Consider the following 23,892-nt stretch of genomic DNA (forward strand, 5'->3'; position numbering starts at 1 on the left):
CATGCAAGGTGGGTCCATTCTCAGTCTCCACCTTTCATACACCAGGACTCAAGATAAAGTCTACCACATTGCAGGGCATGAGTTAAGGAGTAGTAGTCTTATTGAGAAAAGAGGAAATTTTTCAGGCAGGGTCAGTAAAAGAAAAGAACGCACAAGTAACCCAAACTCCCTCTGTTCTCGTGGAGACAGCAGAAAGACCACGATGCTCTGTAGACGCAGTAGAGGTCTGAGAGGCAGTGAAGACACCCTGTCCCCTTCTTGTTCTTCCTTATGGGGCCATCAGGAGTGCAAGCTTTTCAGTAAAAAGGCACCAAAGACTCTAGATTTGAAACCAGCTCTTTCCAGAACACCAGCTGATCAGCACTTGGAATCCTTGGGGCCTGTGGGAAGTTACGGGTTACCCTGCCAGGGGGAGGAAGCACTACCTGTCTTGTGGGAAGCTGAGTTTGGATACAACTTCCTGCTGGAAGAAGAAAGCCCTCAGTCTCAGCTCACTGTCCAGTAAACTTTGGGTCATTTTTTTGAACAATTCTACTCCTTCTATCACATTAAATACGGAAGTATCAGTTAGCTGATAACACAAACTTCCAATTCTGAAACTCTTCTGCCAATGTTTATCAATGTAAAATACTTCTATTTAATGTTTAATAGTTCTAATGAATCTTATTGACATTCTAATAGAGGGCATTTTATTACCATTATAAAAATTAGAAAATGATGCACTCAAGGGCTCAGAAATAGGTTGGTATGGATTATGTAGGATCCCTAAAGTCACAGGGATACGGAAATCAGGGACTTAGAAAAATTTATCTGGCCAAAGAGTATACAGAAAGTAGACTGCATACAGAAGGTAATTATGATAAAGCTCATAAAAGGATCAACTAGGGTAGGAAAAAATGCTGAAAAGAAGTGAGAAAAACATAGCAAAAGCTTAAAAAAAAACCAGAATGTTAGTAATTAACTAAAAGTCAGAAGCAACAGATGAGAAAAACCTGTCCTTCAAATTTTACGTTTGGGAATAGAAGGAAAGATAAAAAAAAAAAAGAAAAAAAAAACCAACAGGAAAAAAGGCTCAATACAGAAGTGGTAAGAAAGAATAGAGATTATGTTGAATTTAAGATGATAAAATACGTCGTCTACATAGAACATTCAGACGACAAGTAATACTGTGGCATTACAGTCTCAAACAATATTCACAGTCTAGAGTTACTGGTCATACCCACAGACATGAGAGTTCAACCATTAGATTGGTACATTTTCATAGAAAGAACATGAACCAAGAGCAGAAAGTCAAGAACTGAGTCTTCTAGAATGTCCACAAATAAAGGGGAAAAAGGAGGAAGCACAGTAGTCAAATAATAAATAAAACAAAAACAAAACTTTTCAAAGGAAAACCAAGAAACCAAAATACAGTGGTGTTATAAAGCTTACGTTATAAGGGCCTAGAGAATATTAAGGAAGACACAGTTGTCAATCTAGGTGATGAAAACCACTGAAGTGAATTCAAGTGTCACTGGTACCCTACAAGAGTATGTGCCCAATGTATTGCTGAACAAATGAAACCCATTACCTTAAGTACATACAGCATAGTCAAGTTTTCAAAAGAAAAATAACAAATATATATCCCCATAAATGTCTGGAGGCACATTTTTAAACATGTGCTTTGCTGTCCAAATTTTTTACCAAAAAAAAAAAAAAATGCCACTTAAAAATACAGTTTCGGGGCACCTGGGTGGCTCAGTCCTTGAGCGTCTGCCTTCGGCTCAGGTCACGATCCCAGGGTCCTGGGATCGAGTCCCGTATCAGGCTCTCTGCTCAGTAGGAAGCCTGCTTTTCCCTCTCCCACTCCCTGCTTGTGTTCCCTCTCTCTCTGTGTCTCTATAAAAAAAAATACAGTTTCATGAAATAGAGAAAGCAGGAGCTAAACTGGAATAAGTTAAGAAAGTAAAATTGATAATGTAGTTTCACTTGTTTGGATGCTGGCTGGACTTGGCAAACATGTAAAAGACTTTTAAAGAATCTTAAGCACCTAGGACAGAAGAAATAAGGACTCTCTGAGAGCCAAAGATGGAAGACACTAAAGAAAAAGAAGAAGGAAAAAAAAAGGTAAGGACAAATACTGGAAGAGCTGCAGAAATCAGGCCAAATAAAGAATTTACTTGGTCACGAAGGATTTTCCCATTTGTTTTCTATTTAAAAAAAAAAATTGAATTTGGGGCACCTGGGTGGCTCAGTCGGTTAAGCGGCTGCCTTCGGCTCAGGTCATGATCCCAGGGTCCTAGGATCGAGCCCCGCATCAGGCTCCCTGCTCGGCGGGAAGCCTGCTTCTCCCTCTCCCTCTGCCTGCCTCTCTGCCTACTTGTTCTCTCTCTGTATCTCTCTGCCAAATAAATAAAATCTTTAAAAAATTTTAAAAATTAAAAAAATGAATTTAGTTATTTTTCCAGGAATATATAATCAATTGTAATCAAATATATATTTTGAATGATGAGTTGTATCCTTCTAACCAAGATACAGGTGCAAACGAGGCTTTATTGACCTTATGGCATTCTAACTGGTTCTATAAGGTACACCTCATACTCATATAATTTGTCACTTAAGTATGTTTACTCTCTCAAATTAATTTATACTTTAATATACAGAGGGATCTTACTACCTAAACATCCTCAATTTTACCTGTGCTGTAAGTCAAACTTTTAAAAATTCAGTTTGAAACATGAAACGATACTTGTAACTTTATCCTCTCCCCAACTCCAGGACCTGACCTTGCTAGTACAGAGATATGCTTTTTAGCATTAAACACAATTTCTACTATGACTCTAAAATAGTGAACAGATTTTTCTAACAATTTATGATTAAGAAAGTTAAAATTCAGTTTACTTTCAATTACTTTATTTAATAATAAAGTGGGATCTCATATACCTTTTCGCCATCTTGCTTTTCCACACGTGGTTGGGTTTCTGGTGCAGGCCGAGCATCCTTATCACTACTTTCATCCTCAAATTCAATCACACTTTGTTCAGGTTCTTCTTCCAGGAATTCTTCTGAGCTCTCTGATGTGCGTGCAGTAGATTCCAATCTAGGAAAGAAAACCACTCTTACTTGTTTTATTAAGGATGAATATAAAACTTTAGGATTGTGTTAATAAGGTAACACTTTAGAGAATCCACCAAGTGTTGTTCAGTCAACAAGTTCCAATCTTACAGGTCCAAAACCAATCTCCTCTTCTTACAAACTTGCCCTCTTTCCTACCTTATTCTCTAGTTTGAGTAGTAACACACATCTCCTCAAACATGTAAGCTAGATTCTTCTTTTACTCTAACCGTATCTCATTGGCTCTCATTCTATTAGAATGAATACACATCCCAAGTTACCTGAGACAGTCCAGTTCATAGCTTTTGTCCCAGCGTTGCCATAATCACTAATAATGCCCCTTTCATTCTCAAAGATACCAGTTTGGACAATAAATGATACAGTTTTGTTTTACCTCCAAAATGCCTTTCAAACATATCCCTAATTTTCTGTTCCCATTTTCATGGCGCTCCTTCAGGCCCCAACTCTCTCTGGACCACTGTAACTTTGTCCCAACTCATCTTTGAACTTGCAGTACATCATTCTTTAGTAAAGCTGTGAGAGCTCTGTTTATAATATACCCATCTGTACCTGTGACAGTCCAGCTCAGCAAATTCTGATGGTTCTCTACAACTTAGAGAATAAAGTGTATCTCCTTACAAAGCCTAACATGACCAGACCCTCATATATATCTATATCTGTATTTTTTAACACCTGAAATCATCGAACATTTATTATCTTGTTTCTGTGGGTTAGGAATCGAGGTGTTGCTTACCTAGGGATCTCTGGCTCAAGGTCTCATGGAGTTGCAATCAACCCAGCTACTGGGGATGCAGTCTCGTCTGAAGGTCCAATTGGCAGTGCTCCCTGCAACCATCCCAAGCTCTCACTCATGTGGTTGCTGGCAGCATTCAGCTCTTCATGCAGGCTAATAGACTGAGGGCCCAATTCCTTGGGGACTGTTGTCACATGGTACCTCCTCATGGGGCTGCTCACAGTATGGCTACTTGCTCCCCCCGCATGAGTTATCTTGCTGGGCCTCATCCACCAGGCAATGGAGGTCGTCTTGCTCATCATATTGCCAAATACTTCAATGAGTCGCTCATGCTGCTACAATGCCTGTGGCCTGGGACCTAGACTCTCATATTTTTATTTCCTGCTAGATGGTAACATTTACATTACACATCAGTTATCCTTATTAATATTCCTCTTTGCTTTTTGCCTTTGCTCATGCTATATCTGCACGGTGTAATACAGTAGCCATAACACGTGTCATGATTTACATTAATTAAAATTAAATGAAATTAAAAAGTCAGTTCCTAAGCTGCACTGGCCATACTTGAAGTGTTCAATGAGCATACTAAGTAGGGCTGCCGTTTTAGGCAGGGCACATAAAGTACATTTTCATCATCACAGTAAGTTCTCTGGACAACCCTCGTATACATCAGGGGTCAACAAACTATTCCTTTAGGTTTTATGGGCCATATGGTCTCTGAACAACTACTCAACTCTGCCATTGTAATGCAAAAGCAACCATACAAACATCTAAGATATGGAAGTGTTACAATAAAGTTTTATTTACAATAGGTAGTGGGTCAGATTTGATCTACAGACCATAGTTTGTGGACTCCCCCGACTAGAACATCTTCTCTCTCGACTCTGCTTGTTGAGTTTCATCTTCTCTTTCAAGCCCTGGCCCAAATGCTTAATCTCTCTATCCCCTCAATTAGATTCAATCAAATCTCTACTCTGCATCTACACCACTTTGCACTTCTATTATTGTACCATCACCAATCTACCTTGCAGTGTTCTTAACCTGTGTCACAGGTATAGCTAGCGAATTAGAAACCACCAGGCAGTCAATTCTTCAAGGGCAAAGATGAAATTTTGTTCTTCATAATAGCTGAGTAAGCATTCAAGCATGTAGTCTTACTGTTACCGTTCTATTTATGAAAAACAGGGGGGCGCCTGGGTGGCTCAGTTGGTTGAGTGACTGCATTCAGCTCAGGTCATGATCCTGGAGTCCCGGGATCGAGTCCCGCATCGGGCTCCCTGCTCAGCAGGGAGTCTGCTTCTCCCTCTGACCCGCCCCCCTCTCATGTGCTCTCTCTCTCTCTCTCTCATTCTCTCTTTCTCAAATAAATAAATAAAATCTTTAAAAAAAAAAAAAAAAGAAAAAAAAGAAAAAGAAAAACAGGGGGCGCCTGGGTGGCTCAGTCGTTAAGCGTCTGCCTTCAGCTCAGGTCATGATCCCAGGGTCCTGGGATCGAGCCCCGCATCGGGCTCCCTGCTCGGCGGGAAGTCTGCTTCTCCCTCTCCCACTCCCCCTGCTTGTGTTCCCTCTCTCGCTATGTCTCTCTCTGTCAAATAAATAAATAAAATCTTTAAAAAAAGAAAAACAGAAAAACAAAATCCTACAATAATTCTGGGATGTTCAATATAAATGCACTGTTATATTCCCTTCTAAAAAGGGTATTACATCAAAATGTTTCACAGGAGGAAAGCTAATTATCCAACCTCTTATCTTTCACATTACTAGATTTAAATATTTAAATAGTTATATTTGCCTTTAACATGAATTTTTCACTAAAATAGAACATTTACATAACTACACAATTATCCAAATTTAAAATTATTTACATAATTACATTAGCATAGCTACAAAATTTTCTACTTGAGTAAAATAATTTCACAGATAAAACAGCAAACCAATGAATGGTTAACTCAGGAACAACTGATAGGACTATTATGACAAAAAAGTCTAGTTTTACTATAAAATTTGAAATCTTGCTTTCTTTAAGGTTCCCAGGAAGATAGAGGATAAGGATTTGACCCCAGTGTTCTACTGATTCAGCTGGCTATTAAGTTCCTAGAGGATGGGACTGAACCACTTATGGTTATTGCTAATTTGTGTTATATCCAGTAACCCAGTAAAATGAATCCATTATACAATAAAACTTAGGGTTTTTAAAAAATTGACTAAACCTCAGCATTACTAAAAATTATAGCTACTGTCAAAGTTGGGATAATATAATCACTAGAATATTCTCTTGGATTTTCAAACATGAGAGATTAAATTGTGGATTTATTTTACTCTCTTACTAGCAACTTCTCCCTGTAATATGTCAAAGTGAGTACAATCAGTAATCCTGTAGAAGAATTCAAATACAAACTCTTACACCAAGGTTATGTGCTACACAAACAATATATAATAACAACTTCCATCTTAAATACTAAATACTAGTAACATGAAAATAAGAAGGGGCACCTGGGTGGCTCAGTTGGTTAAGTCTAACTTCGGCTCAGATCATGATCCCAGAATCATGGGATCAGGCTCCCTACTTAGCGGGGAGTCTGCTTCTCCCTCTCTCTCTGCCCCTCCCCGCTTGTGCTCTCTCTCTCAATTAAATAAAACCTTTACAAAAATATGGAAGTAAGAATAACAAAATAATGAGAGTAAAATAACCAATACTTTACTTGTTTATTGAAGCTGTAGGTGAAGTCTGGGACGTTTTTTCATCTTCTCCTTGAGAACTACTAAATTCAGAATCCTGAAACCGCTTCCCAATCTTTGGCCGCTTCAGATGACTACTTCGAGTACGAGTGGAAACTGGTGTTTTATCATGACCTGAGAAAAAACAGCAGAACTACAATTAATTCAGTATGATCCTGAAAGGATTATCTGTTACAATACACAGAAATCTAAGAACTATGCTAGCTTACATATATTCCCACAATTACACATTTCTTTCTATCAGGCCAAAAAACAATGTCAGTCTTTTTTTCTAAATTATGGAATAACTTCACATTATTCATCCCTCCCATTTTCATATTGCCCTGAGCTCTGCAATGTATTTTTGCATTTTCACTTATATTTTCTCCCAATACTCTCGGGACATAAACAAGGCAGACATCACTCTCCCTATTTTACAGGTTAAGGAAATGAGGAAAAAAGAGGTGTGATAGCTTACTCTGTTCACACAGCAAGACCAGTGGTAGTGGTGGCGTTGTAACTCAGCTCTAGATCTTAGAGTGGGATGAGTGTTCACTTACTCTAAGAGACATCTCCCACCCCTAAATTCTAAGCATCTCACGTACTGGTAGATTAGCTCAATTTCTTACCTTCAGAAGTACTTGCAAAGGCATCTTTTAGAGAGTCAATCTAAAATAGAAATACAGATTAAAACCAAAAGTTTTAGATCGTTTTTTCTCCCTATGAATCTACTTTAGTCAGTGTCAAAGAAAATCTTGTGAAACATTTTTCAAATAGTACTTTTGGTATTCACTAGTCACCATTCAAGGAAATTTACTGAAGAAATTAAAAGGTGCTGTTACAGCCTCAGTTCATCCTGAGGCTGAGCCCTTACCAATCCATCTCATATGTTACAGGCAACTCACTGGAGGTTCCTAGTGTCCTGTCCTGGGCAAGCCCCTCTTCTCTGTCCGTACCCTCTCCCTGTGTAATTTTATCTACTACCTTTACTTCAACATCTATTTGCTGATGAATCCAGATAGACAATTTAATCTCCCCAACTTCTTTCCTGATTTCCAAAGCTCTTTTTTAAAGGAAATATGGACTCCATCTAATTTCACAACCAACCTGTTCCAAACTGAACTTGTATTATTCTCTGTCTTGGTTAATGGCAATAACAGTTCAGTCAGCCATTCTGGCCAAAAACCTGTAAGTCAGTAATGATTTCTTCTTAACCTTCATTCAGTGAACTGGAAAGCCTGTCAATTCTGACTGAAGAATCTCCCAAAACTGCCCCCTCCTTCGTATTACCGATGCTTTCGTTTAGGCCTTTTTCATCTTTAATGTGAATTACTCCGAGAGCCTCATCCCTGGTACCCCTTGCTCTAATCACATGCTCTATAATCCCCTCCAATCTGATGACAGAGATGCTTCCAAATCACAAATGGTGCTACTCTTTTGCTTTAAAAAAAGCCAGAAACAAAACCTTTAATGGTTTATCACTGCCTAGAATATAAATTCTCAACCTCCCCAAAACCAAATGCCTCTTACATATCAAACATGCCATTTTCTTTCACACCTGTTTGGTTTTGGTTTTGTTTTTTTTTTTCCACAGGCTAGCATTTGGAATGCCCTAACCCTTGTCACAAAACTCACACCTGCCCTTTGCAAGTCAGCTTGGTTGCTACCTCACCTATTCCACTCCTGGGGTAGAGTTACTCATACTCTGCTACGTACCTTCAAACACTTGCTATTTGCTCTATTAAGGGAATTATAATACTGTAGTTTATTTTATGTTTCCAATAATGGACCATCTACTTCTCCCATGCTTGTAAGAACCATATCTTTGTACATCCAGTGCTTGCCACAGTATCTATTACATAAACTACTATTCATTCATTCATCACACACTTAATGAAACCCTACAACACAACAGGCACAGAGACTTTAAGAAGGTCTGAGAGGACACAAACAAGGATAAACTGTGACAGATAAGATAAAAATCCTGTCTTCAAGAAGCCTGTAGTTGAACTAGACAAGGTAACACACAAAAGAAATCAATTAAAAAAGGTTCAAAGAGTGTAAGAGAAGTACATGTAATGTTTTATGTCACAAAACAGGAAAAAGCAAGTAGAAATACCATCATCACCTAGAATAAATCATATAGTGATTGTTTCAGTTTATCTCAAAACATGAAGTTGTACAATTTTTGTCAATTATACCGCAGTAAAGCTAAAAACAATGTGGTTAAAATACACAAACAAAACCATTTTCCCATTTGGTTAGCAATAAAAAGATAAAATAGTTTAATGTGAGAAATATTTTCCTTGAACTAATTAAAATCTTAAAGTAATTTGAAGAACATGAATTTCTATAATGAAAGAAAACTGAATTTATGCTGCCAATCTTATGACATGGTTTAATATATATTCTCATTTACACAGCTCATTTAAAATTATTTGGCTTATCATTAAGGTAAATCATTGCTCTCACCACATTTTGGGAAAAGATTTTTTTCTACATTCCCCGATTTTATGATGTAGGACCAATACTAAATAAATTTAAGTATATCTGAGGAATTTGGATCACAATATAATCAAACCCAGGCTTACCATTTAGTTTGGTTCCAAATGTAGAAAAAAATAAAAACAAAAAAATCTAACTCCTTAAAAGTAATTATATGATTTATATTATCCTTAAAAAGGTTTCCAAAAAGTTCAGTCAACATTCACGCTAATTAAGTCAGGAATAAGAGGCACAAGTAATTCCCCAAAGCACTTGTCCCTGAAAGGTTTACCTAGTACTTTAAAAGTGCATTACATTCTACAAAGACCTAGCATAGATAGACTCAAACTTTCCACAATAACTTCATAACCTTTGACCTATTCCTAATTTCACCTCTAGAAATTTATCAGTGCAATGAAAGAATTACATAGGCAAAAAGATGCATGTATAAATGTGTTCACTGCTGGGTCACTTATGCAAAAAACTTAAGTATAGTATGTTAAAGAAATAAACAATGGTATTTACATAGAATAGTACACTGCTATTTAACAATGTTTTAAAACAATAATGCCATGGAAAATGCTTATAATATTATGTTAATGGAGGAAAAACAGAAGCAGCACAACAGAAAACAAAAATGTATACAGATACATGTTTTATAATATATATAAAATACAAATACAAAAATGTTAACAGTTGCTATATCTGGGGTAGTGGGATTACAGATTTTTATTTTCTTCTATATTATTTTGTGTGATTCCAAATTATTTTTCAAAGAAAATTAAGTCCTTAGTAAGCCATTAACAGGAGATACCAAGAAAACTAACACAGTAAAAATTTTAAAATTATGTAAAACTTGATGAATAAACTTTAACATTTACAAAATTAAATATTAGCTGAATCTAGTTTAAAGAACAGAAAAATTATTTCCTACAATAAACATACAGTGTACCTACAGTTAGCTGCATCTCACTAGACTGATTGTCTTCAGTTTCTGCTTCATATTCTGGAACAGATGAAAGACCATACTCTCCACACATAGGTCTTTTAGCTTCATTTTGAGAAACTGCTGTGTACAGAAGAATTTTAAAAATTGTAACCCAATCAGTATTTGGTTTTAATTGTAACATGGTTTGTCCTGATTTGCCCAAAAGTCCTGAATAGCATCCTGAACAGAAGGGTGTGGAAAATCTAGGTGTGGAATATCTCCTTAACCAATATGTTATAATGAAACGTTGCAATTATAAAGTATTAGTTATCTGTATTTAGTGACTTTGAGGAAAGATGCATGAAACCAGGGACTACTCTTTAATTCCTTGATGCCTAGTCTATGCTGACTAGGTATCTGTGTTTCCTTCTTACCCACCAATTCCTAGAATGTTAGATTCTGCTGGGCTATTATAATTCTAGGTCCTCTTATTCTTAGTGACTCAAATGTTAATACATAACAAAAATTCAAACTTTAGAAAAGAGGATCTGTTACTAGAGAGGTCACATTACAATATACTATAACTCTGGACTAAGAGACACAAACATTAAAAGGCTCTGCTCTTTAAGCTTGACATGTGTTCCAACTTGAAACCTATAATTCTTACCTGAAATTTTAAGTGTTTCTCTCTGTAATGCTCTGGTGACTGGTATTCGCTGGTACCAGTGTCCAACACCTTCAACCTCCCAAAGGAGTTCATGGTCTCCCGGATACTTTTCAAAGTACTGCTTGCAAGCTGAAAAATACATTCAGAATTTTCTAGAAATCCCAAATATCAACTGTTTTAGAAAACAGAAAAGAAGATAGACAGTAAGCTGCCCAAATCACTTAACGGGGCTAGGATAACACCAATGCAACTCAACTACACATCAGTCTCATTAATGAAAATTTTAACCTGAACAAACAAAAAAAAATCCTATTAAAAGATGTGCTTCACCTTTAAGAAAAAAATTACTAATTATTACCAAGGGGCATAAAATTAGAATAAAATGATTATTAGACTCAATAGTATAAAACCACCAATTCTCACCAATTATTTGGTAAATTCCATGCAATTCTAAACAAATACCCAACAAGTTTATTTTTTAGGGGAATTTGTCAAAACTTGACCCCAACTTCAAAATAGAGAAAAAAGGGTTAAGAAAGGATATGGAAAGAAGAAAAGGAAAAAGAAAAGTTAAAATACCAGGGGAAAAAAGCCCACCAGAAAAGAAGCACACATACACTAAAAACCTGGCAAATGACAGAGGAGGCATTACATCTCAGTGTAGAGTAGATCCACTATCAAAATAATAATGCTAGAACAAAAATCCATATAGAAGAAAATAAAGTCAGATCCTGACCTCACATCAACACCATTCACAAAATTAAATTCCAGATGGATTCTAAGACCTACTAAGAAAAGCAAACTGTTTAAAAGAAAACATAAGAGAATACCTCCCGGACATAACGGTGCTAAAAGATTTCTCATGAAAGACACAAAATCACAATCCATAATGAAATATTATGATAAACTTGTTAAAGTTTAAAATTTCTATCAGGGGGCGCCTGGGTGGCTCAGTCGTTAAGCGTCTGCCTTCGGCTCAGGTCATGATCTCAGGGTCCTGGGATCGAGCCCCGCATGTGGCTCTCTGCTCGGCAGGGAGCCTGCTTCTCCCTCTCCCACTCCCCCTGCTTTTGTGTTCCCTCCCCCACTGTGTCTCTCTCTGTCAAAGAAATAAAATCTTTAAAAAAATAAAAATAAAAAAAAAGTAAAACTTTCTATCAGGAACTGTGCAACAGAACTTTCTACAATGATGGAAATGTCCTGTATCAGCAGTGTCCAATACAGTAGCCACTAGCCACATGTGGCTACTGAAGAAATGAATGTATAATTTTAATTAAATTGAAATTAAATCTGGGCTGCATAGTTTTATACTAAAAAGATACCATAAAGGCAGAGATTAGGAGATTTTCAGAATAAAACAAAAAAAAATTAGTATTCTCAGCATATTAAAAAATCCTAAAATTGCAAGATAAAATGATCCCAAAAAGAAACTGGCAGATGCTATGAAAAGGAAATGTACATATAATGAAACTTGGAAGGTCACTTAACAAAGGTAAAGACAGCAAACCTCACTAGCTGCCAGGGAAATGCAAGATGAAACAACTAGATACCATTTTCACACCCATCTGATAACCCAAGCATCCAAAGAATAAGGAAAATGGAAACTCCCACTTTCTCGTGTGAGAATAATTTTGCAATAGTTAGTAAAGCTGAAAAGACATATTGTATGCTCCAATTCTACTACCGGGTATATACCCTAATGACGTACACATATGCACAAGAAGACTTCTATAATATTCATTACAGGGCTGTTTTTAAACAGGGGTGGGGAGTTCAACCTAAGAGCCCATCATTAACGGATACATGAATAAATTATAAAATGTATACAATAAAATACTACGCAGAAGCTACAACAAATTACAGCTATATACTAACAATGATAAATCTATTAAAAAGATCAGTAAAAAAACAAGTTAGTATATGTACAAATGATGTCATTTATATAAAGTTTAAAAACACATTAAACAAAATGATGCAGCCTCTGTGGAAAACAGTTTGGCAATTCCTCAAGAAGTTCAACACAGAATTACCATATAACTCAGCAATTCCACTCTCAGCTATAGAGCCAAAAGAACAGAAAGCAGGGACTCGAACAGTTATCTGTACACCAGTGCCCATGGCAGCATTGTTCACAATAGCCAAAAGGTAGAAAGAACCCAACTGTCCATCCATCAGAAGATGAATGGATGAATGAATGAAATGTAACATGTACACACAATAAAAATACACACCATAAAAAGGAAAGGATTTTTTTGAAGATATGAGAGAGAGAACGTGCATGGACGAGTAGGGGGAGGGGCAGAGGGAGTGAGAGAATTTTCAAGCAGACTCCCCACTGAGCAAGGATCCAGACACAGGGCTTGATCCCACAACCCCGAGACTGTGACAGGAGCCAAAATCAAGAGTCAGCTGTGGGGTGCCTGGGTGGCTCAGTCAGTTGAGTGTCCGACTCTTGGTTCTGGCTCAGGTTGTGTGACATCAAGCTGCATATAGGGCTCCACGCTCAGGGTAGAATCTGCTTGGGTTTCTCTCTCCCTCTCCCTCTGCTCCTCCCTGCTCTCTATGTGTGCACACACTCTCTTTCTCAAATAAATAAATCTTCAAAAAAAAAAAAAGTCAGCCACTTAACCAACTGAGCCACCCACGCACCCCAGGAAAGAAATTTTTATATATGCTACAACATGGATGATTCTTAAATACCATGCTAAGTGAAATAAGACACACATAGAACAAATATTGTATGATTCCACTTCTATAAGGTACCTAGAATAGGCAAATTCATAACAACAGAGAATGAATGTGACTAATGCCACTGAATTGCACATCTACAAATAGTTCAAATGATAAGTAATATGTTATATGTATTATAGCACCCAAAAAACTTGAAAAATTCTAAAATAAAAAAGCAAACTAGGGGCACCTGGCTGGCTTAGTCAGTAGAGCATGCAACTCTTGATCTTGGGGTTGTGTGTTTGAGCCCTACATTGGTTGTGGAGATTACTTAAAAATAAAATCTTTAAAAATTGGGACACCTGGGTGGCTCAGTCAGCTAAGTGTCTGCCTTCGGCTCAGGTCATGATCCCAGGGTCCTGGGATCGAGCCCCACACTGGGATCCCTGCTCAGTGGGGAGCCTGCTTCTCCTTCTCCCTCTGCCTGCCGCTCCCCCTGCTTGTGTGCACTCTCTGACAAATAAGTAAAATCTTTATAAAAATAAAATAAAATAAAAATAGAACAACCTTATGATCTAGTAACTGCACTACTGGGTATTTACCCAAAGAATATGAAAACACTAATTTAAAAGGATATATGCATGCCCATGTTTACTGCAGCATTATTTACAATTAGCCAAGATATGGAAGCAGCCCAAGTATCCAATGACAGATGAATGGATAAAGATGTGGCATGTATATACCATGTCATATTACTTATCCATCAAAAAGAATGAAACCTTGCCATTTGCAACAACATGGATGGATCTAGAGGGTAGAATGCTAAGCAAAGTCAGTCAGTCAGAGAGAGAAATACCATATGATTTCACTCATATATGGAATTTAAGGAAACAAAGGAGAAAAAATAGACAAACTGAAAAATAGACTCTTAAGTATAGAGATCAGATGGTTACCAGAGGGGAGGTGGACAGGGGGATGGGTGAAACAGGTGGGGATTAAGAGTACACTTATCTTGGGGCACCTGGCTAGCTCAGTCAGTAGAGCATGTGACTCTTCATCTCAGGGTTTAAGTGCAAGCCCCACATTGGGCGTATAGAGATCACTTAAAAATAAAATCTTTAAAAATAAAAATAATTAAAAGAGTACACTTATGCTGATGAGCACTGGAATTAAAACTTTTAAAAATGTAAAAAAAAAACCCTCACATATTAGCTTCTAGAGAATTGACACCATTATCTTATTTTCTGTCCAACAATATAATTGTATAATAATTGTATGATTTTGTTCAAACCAGTTAGCATTTACATATTCTCCACAGAGTTCTTAGAATTAACATAGGAAAAAATGTATACATTCAGGAATTTTATCTCTTTTGTTGCCATTATAAATATTGTGTTCCCTTACTTTATTTCTTCTAACTAGTGGTTATATACATGAAACATACTGACTTACTTATGTATTAATTTTGTACCTAGCCACAACACTAAATTTCTAGTAACTCCAGAGTTCATTTTCTTGAGTTTTAGAGAATCTGCTTCTTTGTTAGGGCCCAGACTGGAAGCCTTGCGTGATCTCTACCAACAAAAGTACATCTTTCCTCCTCTAAATCTTATGGTGCTTTCCCTATAGTGCTCTTAAGCTCCTTAAAGTGTGTTCTACTTTATAATCTATCTCTTTTAGGTTTTCATTTTAACACCAGCTTAGACTCTTGAGTTCCTTGTGCACAAATTCCATGACTATTTCTTCTATAACAGCACTCTGTCTAGTTCTTTGCACAGAATGAATGTGCTAAATAAATGGCTGTGAAAAGGTTCTATGAGGCAGAGAATGTTAAAATAGTTTGGAGACATTTAGCATTAGGGAATATCTGTAGAAAAGTGTAGGGTCCATATTGTAAAGCTTAGGCTTTAAAAGAATTTTACTGCAAGGGTAAATGTCTTAGTGCTGCATGTACAATGTTAGTAAGTAGAAGGCTATTCCTTAACCAGTTCCACAACTTGTTAAGGAATAGCCAGTGCTGCTTAGCTGGTAGATGTTCTTTCTTGTGGAACAGACAAATCTGAATTGGAAGCTTCAACTCTAGTCACCTTTCCTAAAGTGCTCCTTTTGGACCTCATACTGACTACGTAAGGCATTCCCCACTGTTTTAGTCATTAAATTCAGACAAACAACTCAATGTGCCTATTGTGCTTGTTTTCTCCAGCTTCTCCCTTTTTAACAGGTATGGAAACTAAAACCAAAAAACGTGAGACATGTTTTATATGCTTATACATACAGGAAAAAAAAAAGAATAGTATCCTAGTGTCAATGTATTCATTATCCAGATTAACAATTATTAAAGTTTTGCCATACTGTTTTAATTTAGTTCTAGGGAGAACTAAATAAAACCTTGTAGATACAGTCGATGTTCTCTTCGGACCCCTCCCTGATCCCATTGCCCTTTCTCCTTTTCTCCCCAGAGACAACGGTGTTCCTGAAGTTGTTGCATATCCTTCCTGTCCACGGTTTCATACTTAGATCTATGTCCATAAACACTATAAAGCATTATTTAGTTTGCCTCTTTGCTTTCAGCAATATGCCCCGGATAGTTCTATTTTAATTTTTTGAGGAACCTCCAGTTTTCCACAGTGTCTGCGCTAGTTTGCATTCCCACCAACAGTGCAAGCAGGTTACTTTTTCTCCACATCTTCGCCAACCCTTGAGTTTTTTATTTTAGCCATTCTGACAAGTGATATCTCATTGTAGTTTTGATTTGCATTTCCCTGATGATGAGCGATATTCAGCATCTTTTCATGTGTCTGTTGGCCATCTGCATGTCTTCTTTGGAGAAATGTCTGTTCATGTCCTCTGCCCATTTTTAACTGGATTGTGTTTTTTTGTGTTAAGTTGTATAAGAGATGTCATTTGCAAATATCTTCTCCCATTCTGTAGGTTTTCTTTTCGTTTTGTTGGTTGTTTCCTATGCTGTGCAAAAGCTTTTTATTTTGATGCAGTCCCAATAATTTATTTTTGCTTTTGTTTCCACTGCTTCACGAGACAGATCTAGAAGGATGTTGCTAAATCCAACATCAGAGAAATTACCTCCTGTGTTCTCTTCTAGGATTTCTATGGTTTCAGGTCTCACATTTAGGTCCTTGGTCCACTTTGAGTGTACAATGTACAAAAGTGGTACAGTTTCATTCCTTTGCATGTTGATGTCCAATTTTTCCAATACTATCTGTTGAAGAGACTGTTTCTCTCCCATTGCATGTTCTTGCCTCCTTTGTCAAAGATTAACTGACCATAAGTTGTGGGTTTATTTCCAGGCTTTATATTCTGTTTCACTGATCTATGTGTCTATTTTGGTGCCAGTACCATACTGTTTGGATTACTACAGCTTTGTAATGTAACTTGAAGTCTGGAATTGTGATACCTCCAGTTTTGTTTTTCTTTTCCAAGATTGCTTTGGCCATTCGAGGTCTTTTGTGGTTCCATACAACCTTTCAGATTGTTTTCCTGTGAAAAATGCTGTCGGTATTTTGATGGGAATTGCATTTAAATCTGTAGATTGCTTTAGATAGTATGGACATTTTAACATATTTTTCTTCCAATCCATGAGCATCGAATGTCTTTACATTTCTTTGTGCCATCTTCAATTTCTTTCATCAGTGTTTGTAAGTTTTCAGAGTACAGGTCTTTTTCACCTCTTTGGTCAGATTTATTCCTAGATATTTTATTATTTGTGGTGCAATTGTAAATGGGATTGTTTTATTTGCTCTTTCTGCTGCTTCATTATTAGTGTATAGAAATACAATAGATACCTGCACATTGATTTTGCATCCTGCAACTTCACTGAATGCATTTATCAGTTCCAAGAGATTTCTTTTTTAAGATTTTATTTTTAAATTGTCTCTAGACCCAACATGGGGCCCAAACTTTCAACCCCAGTATCAAGAGTCACATACTCCACTGACTGAAGCACTCCTATTGGTTCTAATAGTTTTTTGGTGGATCTTATATTAGGGGCTAATATATAAGTTTAAAAGTAATTCCAATAAAATCACAACAAAACTTTTTTTTAATCTAGTAAGTGGATTCTGAAGTCTATACAGGAAAACAAGCAAGGTCAGAAATATGAAATGGGGGAGAAGACTAGTCCTTTTAGATAACCAAAAGCTAAAATAAATATAAGAGTGAGGTACTGGAACTTAAAAGATTAATAAAAATAAATTGGCAAATAAGAAATATACATAAACAGGGCGCCCGGGTGGCTCAGTTGGTTAAGCGTCTGCCTTCAGCTCAGGTCATGATCCCGGATTCCTGGGATGAGCCCCGTGTCGGCTCAGTGTAGTCTGCTTCTCCCTCCCCATGCCCCCCTCCCCACTGCTCCTGAGCTTGCATGCTCTCTCTCTCCCTCCCTCTCAAATGAATAAAATCTTGAGAAAAAAAAGGAATACACACATATACATATACAAATTTAATGTATGATCTAGATTAAGAATTTGGAAACTTTTTCAAAAACTAATGATGTAATGTATGGTGATTAACATAACAATAAAAATTTTTGAAAAAAAAGAATTTGGGAACTTTTTCTTAAAGGGGCAGACAGTAAGGATTTTAGGCTTACAGACTATATGGGTACTGTCATAACTAACCAACTCTGACATTTTAGTGCAAAAGAAGCCACAGGCAATATATAAGTGGATGAACACAGGTGTGTTTCAATATCTTTGTTTACAAAAAGAGCAGATCAGTGGACCACTGTTTGCTGACCTGATATAGATATAAATGCAAATCAGTGCAGAAGATAAATTATTCAACAAATAATATAAACCATATACCTGTCAGGTAAAATAAAGTCGGACCTGTACCTCATATGGTACATCAGGATAAATTCCAAATGGGTAAGATTCATGAGACCTTATTCATTCCACGTCTTTAGGTATCGGTACATGATAGTACTCTGTAAATCAACTTCTTACAGTTAGCTAATCATCTACTCAAACCTGAGGCCAAGCCATCCATACATGGCACTCGTTACCTATTTGGGGAATGAATAAATTATCTTTTTAAAGCTTACAATGTACAACACCATAATCTTTCCTAAATCATTAAAAATATTCATGGAAACAAGTAAAGGTCATCAAAGAATACTGGATATCTAGCAGCCTCAAGAACTACTAATTAGGGGCGCCTGGGTGGTTCAGATGGTTGGGCGTCTGCCTTTGGCTCGGGTCATGATTCCCGGGTCCTGGGATCGAGTCCCACATCGGGCTCCCTGCCCCTTGGGGAGCCTGCTTCTCCCTCTGCCTCTCTCTCTCTGTCTCTCATGAATAAATAAAATCTTTAAAAAAAACTACTAATTAAGTTGTAAGAGAAAATCAAATGGAAATCCAAGTTCTTCAAGTATAATAAACATTGTACAAGACAGAAAGCAAGAAATAGAAAATGGAGATGCCACATAAGTCTAAAATTTTCTATTTTTTTCTTTTTTTTTAAGATTTTATTTATTAATTTGAGAGAGAGCGCGCGCACATGAGAGGGGGGAGAGTCAGAGGGAGAAGCAGACTCACTGCTGAGCAGGGAGCCCGATGTGGGACTCGATCCAGGGACTCCAGGATCATGACCTGAGCTGAAGGCAGTCGCTTAACCAACTGAGCCACCCAGGCATCCCTATAATTTTCTATTTTCAATAAATTCCTTTATTTTCACACTTCAAAGAGTCTTATTCACAAAATAATACAAATGAGACCAATAAAACATTATCGGGCAATCTCCTGCCTAACCTGAAGGATCAGTGGAGCTAAAACCCACACAGACTATGCAAAAATAGTAATTCATTTGGCATTCAATTTATCATTAGAATTAGAAAAGAGTATTTTTTTTAAAAGATTTTTTTATTTATTTGAGAGAGCGGGCGCATGTGCACACAAGCAGGGGGGAGGGGTAGAGGGAGGAACAGGCTCCCCACGGGGTAAAAAGCCTGACACAAGGCTCAATCCCAGGACCCTGAGATCATGAGCCGAGCCAAAGGCAGCTGCCCAACTGACTAAGCCACCTGGGCACCCTAGAAAAGAGTAAGTATTAAGAGATTCTACCTACAGTGGGTATGTTTACATTCCTTCCCAAATTCAGTAAAGCTATAATTAGATTTTAAGGGGAAAGCCATTTTCAGATTATCCAGTTGTATACAGGGTTCATTCCATTCTCATGTATGTATGTACACAGAAACTATGATTCAAGATGGGCACGCAACACTTGGTTCTTGCTTTCTGGATTTCTGACATTAAAAAAGGGGAGCAAACTTAGAACAAAAATATATTTTCAGTGGAAATAAACACTTCCAGTTAGACTAAAATCAATGGTAAATTCTATTTTAATAAAGTTTTCAAGTAAATTACCTTCCAGGATTAAATCTTCCTTCACTAAGAGAAAACCAGTAGTTTGGGATTTACATTTATAAATGCAAATATTTATATTTTTATAAATAATAAAGTTTTTAAATATCACAAGGTATATTCATACAATGGAATACTAAACAGCACTGAAAACGAACAGAGCTATGTGAATCCACACGATTCTCATAAACATAAATATACAAATCAAACTGCAGAATTCACACAGTATATATCATTTAAATATAATTCTTTTAAAGATTTTATCTATATATTTGCGAGAGAGCACACAAGTGGGGAGGGGTTGCATAAGGTGAGGGAGAAGCAGGATCCCCACGGAGCAGGAAGGCTGACACGGGGGCTCAATCCCAAGACCCCGGGATATAACCTGAGCCAAAGGCAGACACTTAACTGAGCCACCCAGTGCCCCAGTTTTTAAATATGTTAAACAATATGACATATTGTTGGAGGATATATAAATATGCTTTATAAGTCTAAGAGGGATGCCTGGGTGGCTCAGTTGGTTAAGCACTCAACTCTTGATTTTGGCTCAGGTCATGACCTCAGGGTCTTGAGATCGAGCCCCGCGTCAGGCTCTGGGCTGGGCATGGAGCCTGCTTAAGGTTCCCTCTCTCCCTCAGCCTCAGCCCCGCCCCCGCCCCTTGTACACGTGTATGCATGCACACTTTCTCTCTCTCCCTCGCTCTCTCTCAGAAACGAAAAGTCTAAAAAATATATGGGGAGGGGAACCTGGGTGGCTCAGTGGGTTAAGTGTCTGCCTTCAGCTCAGAACATGATCCCAGGGTCCTGGGATTGAGCCTTGCGTCAGGTTCCCTGCTCAGGGGGGAACCTGCTTCTCCTTTTCCCTCTGCCATCCCCCCCATTTGTGCTCTCTGTCAAATAAATAAATAAAATCCTTAAAAAAAGAAAGAAAAATATATGGGGAAAATAAATGCCAAACTGAGGTAATACTTATTTCAGGGAAGGGAGTGAGCTAATTGGGTGGGTGTACAACTGTACTGACAATGATCCACTTCTCATGGATGCTACATGCTGGATGGTTCTTGAGTATTTGTTGTCTTATTCTTTACATCTTTTTGTATGTCTGAAATTACTTTCTTTTTTAACTTTAAAAGCTACCACAGAGAACCCAAAGAAGAAATGGTCAAAAGATCTAAATATACATTTCCCCAAAGAAGATACAGAAATGGCCAATTAGCATATGAAAAGATGCTCAACATGAAATGCAAACCAAAACTATTATAAGATGCCACTTTACACCCACAAGAATGGCTATAATCAAAAAGATAGTAACAAGTGTTGGTGAGGATATAAAGAAATTGTAACTCTCAAACACTATTCATGGGAATGTAAAATGGTACAATTGCTTTGGAAAACAGTTTGGCGCTTCCTCAGAATGTTAAATATAGAGTCACCATATGACCCAACAATTCCATCCACACCTAGGTGCAGAGAAATGTCCACACAAAAACTATACAAACGTTCACAGCAGCATTATTCATAACAGCAAAAAGTGGAAACAACCCAAAAGTCCATCAACTGATGATAAACAAAATGTGGCATATCCATAAAACAGATTATTCATCCATAAAAAGGAATGAATACTGCTTCATTCTACAACATGGATGAACTTTAACAAAATTTATACAAAACAAAAGAAGCTAGACACAAAGGGCTTATAATATAATCATATCACATGATTACATTTCTATGAAATGTTGAGAACAGGTAAATCCATACAGAAGAAAACAGATCAGTGATTGCTAGGGGATGAAAGAGTAGGGGAATGAAGAGTGACTACTAACTGGAGCAGGGTTTCTTTTGGGGTAATGAGCATGTTCTGGAATTAGATACTGGTTATGGTACAGCTACAAAGGTAATAGAAACCACTGAATTGTACACTTTGAGAGGGTGAATTTTATGGTATATGAATTATATTTCAACTTTTTTAAAAAGCCACCACACCTCCAAAAAGCCATACTCGTGAGATAAGGACACATTTGCAAAATGAAGCCCTTAGGGACCCAAAGAATCCAAATTTAGTTAATAATGCTATATTTATATGAATTTACACATTTACAATATTCTGCAGAAACAACTCCGAAGTGACCCTGAGAATAGTTTAACCTTTTTTAACTTAATTTACCTGTGTACATGAGAGAGGAGAGTGGATACCGCAAGCCAAGAGCATCTTCCGTAAAGGAATCAACAAAGTCCTCCAGCATATGAAGCCCAAAATCTTTGCCTCGGTATTTCTTTCTTACAAACATTGTATCAAGAACTGGCAGTTGGTAGCTTTGGGTAAGAAATGAGGCACATATGCTTCCTGCAGTCATAAAAGAAACCCAACAATTTTTCACATTAAAAGGCCATATATGTGTATATGTTGTTTAAAGAACATGAGTTAACAGTCTTTCTAAAAACGGTTAGTTTTCCTACATCAAGAGTGTTAAAGAAATTTGTCAATTTCATAATATAAGATGCTTCCCAGCTGCTATTACACATCACAATGTATACATGTGATAATGAGAAGAGCTATGTATTTTGTCAGCAGTATCATCTAATACAAGTCACTATTACCATTTTTTGAAGTATATACTAGAATATGCATTGCTGTCTACAGACTTGCACAACTTTAAAACTCATCAACTATTACATTTTAAAACTGAAAGAGTATGTGATGACTGTACACAGTATACAATGCATGAAGTACCTCACTACAACTTGAGTACCTGAACATCCATCTATCCCTTTTTCTCTAGTGAGTACAGTCTACTGTTTTTATCTACTCCATCCATGATGGCAAAGAAATCAGTTTTCCAGATTTTTAAGGACTATGGATTAGGACTAAATGGAAACATTTGTCTTAGAAATGGCTAAGTCAGCAATCTTTTTGCTGTAAATGTGTTTTTTTAAATATCCTGTATGCTTACGGTTAAACAGGAGAAATAACTGATAGTAACTAAATATGCCTCTTCTATTAAACAGCTAGGGTGATCTGTCTTTTTAAGAGCCCTGATTTGTGTTCTGACCCTCCAATTAGATATGTTTGCTCCTTTAACACATTTTAAGACAATATATAAGTTGTGGGCATCACGGTGGGGCATCCAACTGTCACAACATTAATTTTAGAAATAGTTCACAGTTATCAGTCAATATTCTACTCGTTTTGTGCCTCAAATAAAAAAATCTATTGTCTCAGTCAGATTATTCATATGATTTCAGATAATTCCAGTAATGCAGTTCAAGGAAGACATAAAATTTCAGGTAACAAACATCTCACAAACTGACTTGTACCAATCATATTATTTGATGAATTGGTCAATGTAACAAGATCTTTTTTAGTTCAATGAAATAATTTGAATTATTTATGACAAAATTGGAGAATTTCAGTAACTTTCTGTAACAGTTTCTAAGACTATCAACTAATTTAAGCTTAGAATAAGTAATTCTCATTACTTAAATCTTAACTGCTGACATTCAGCTAGGGTACTTCTATGGGTTAAAAGGTCTTTTAGAATGGCTATAGTTAAAAATGCTGTATACTTGAAATTTACTAAGAAAGTACATATTCAGTGTTATCACTACAAAAAAAATGGTAACTATGTACAGCAGTATCTTTTTTTTAAAGATTTTATTTATTTATTTGACAGAGAGAAACACAGCGAAAGAGGGATCACAAGCAGAGGGAGTGGGAGAGGGAGAAGCAGGCTTCCTGCCGAGCAGGGAGCCCGATGCAGGGCTCGATCCCAGGGCCCTGAGATCATGACCTGAGCCGAAGGCAGATGCTTAACAACTGAGCCACCCAGGCGCCCCTGCAGCGGTATCTTTTAATTAGCTTGATTTTGGTGAGTATTTCACAATGTATACATGTATCAAATTATCAAGTTGTACATCTTAAATATGTATTACTTTTAATTGTCAATTTTACTCAATAAAGCTGAAATATATAAACAAGTAACTCGTAAGAGTCTAACAGGTAGTCTCACCAACAAGCTATGACCATAATTAATTTTTAATGTCTTGAAATCAGAGTTTTTCATAACTGCTGGTAGTGATTACAAAATCACAAGGGACATTATAAGCACTAGTAGTTCAAAGGAGAAAGCAAAAAGTGAAAAGTGAAAGCACTATCTAGTTCTAATTCTCAATACAGAGTCTGAGGATTTATGGCTGTTTACTA

At 37.0% G+C, this 23,892-nt stretch overlaps 1 protein-coding gene across 7 annotated transcripts in view; it reads right to left on the bottom strand.

Moving 5' to 3' along the window:
• FAM169A (family with sequence similarity 169 member A) overlaps positions 1 to 23,892 on the bottom strand; it is a 73,696-nt gene that overhangs the window by 5,362 nt on the left and 44,442 nt on the right. For 5 of the 7 annotated variants that reach the window (XM_027606328.1, XM_027606325.1, XM_027606327.1 and 2 more), the window contains 6 exons: positions 21,856 to 22,035; positions 10,645 to 10,773; positions 10,006 to 10,118; positions 7,195 to 7,234; positions 6,550 to 6,700; positions 2,923 to 3,079 (listed from right to left, as the gene is read on the bottom strand). In XM_027606328.1, the coding sequence (XP_027462129.1) occupies positions 2,923 to 3,079; positions 6,550 to 6,700; positions 7,195 to 7,234; positions 10,006 to 10,118; positions 10,645 to 10,773; positions 21,856 to 22,035 (770 nt within the window). The remainder of the gene's footprint in view (positions 1 to 2,922; positions 3,080 to 6,549; positions 6,701 to 7,194; positions 7,235 to 10,005; positions 10,119 to 10,644; positions 10,774 to 21,855; positions 22,036 to 23,892) is intronic. The other 2 variants (XM_027606326.2, XM_027606330.1) reach the window with 2 other exon arrangements.

Source organism: Zalophus californianus, chromosome 5, assembly GCF_009762305.2.
Source record: "Zalophus californianus isolate mZalCal1 chromosome 5, mZalCal1.pri.v2, whole genome shotgun sequence".
NCBI lineage: Eukaryota > Metazoa > Chordata > Mammalia > Carnivora > Otariidae > Zalophus > Zalophus californianus.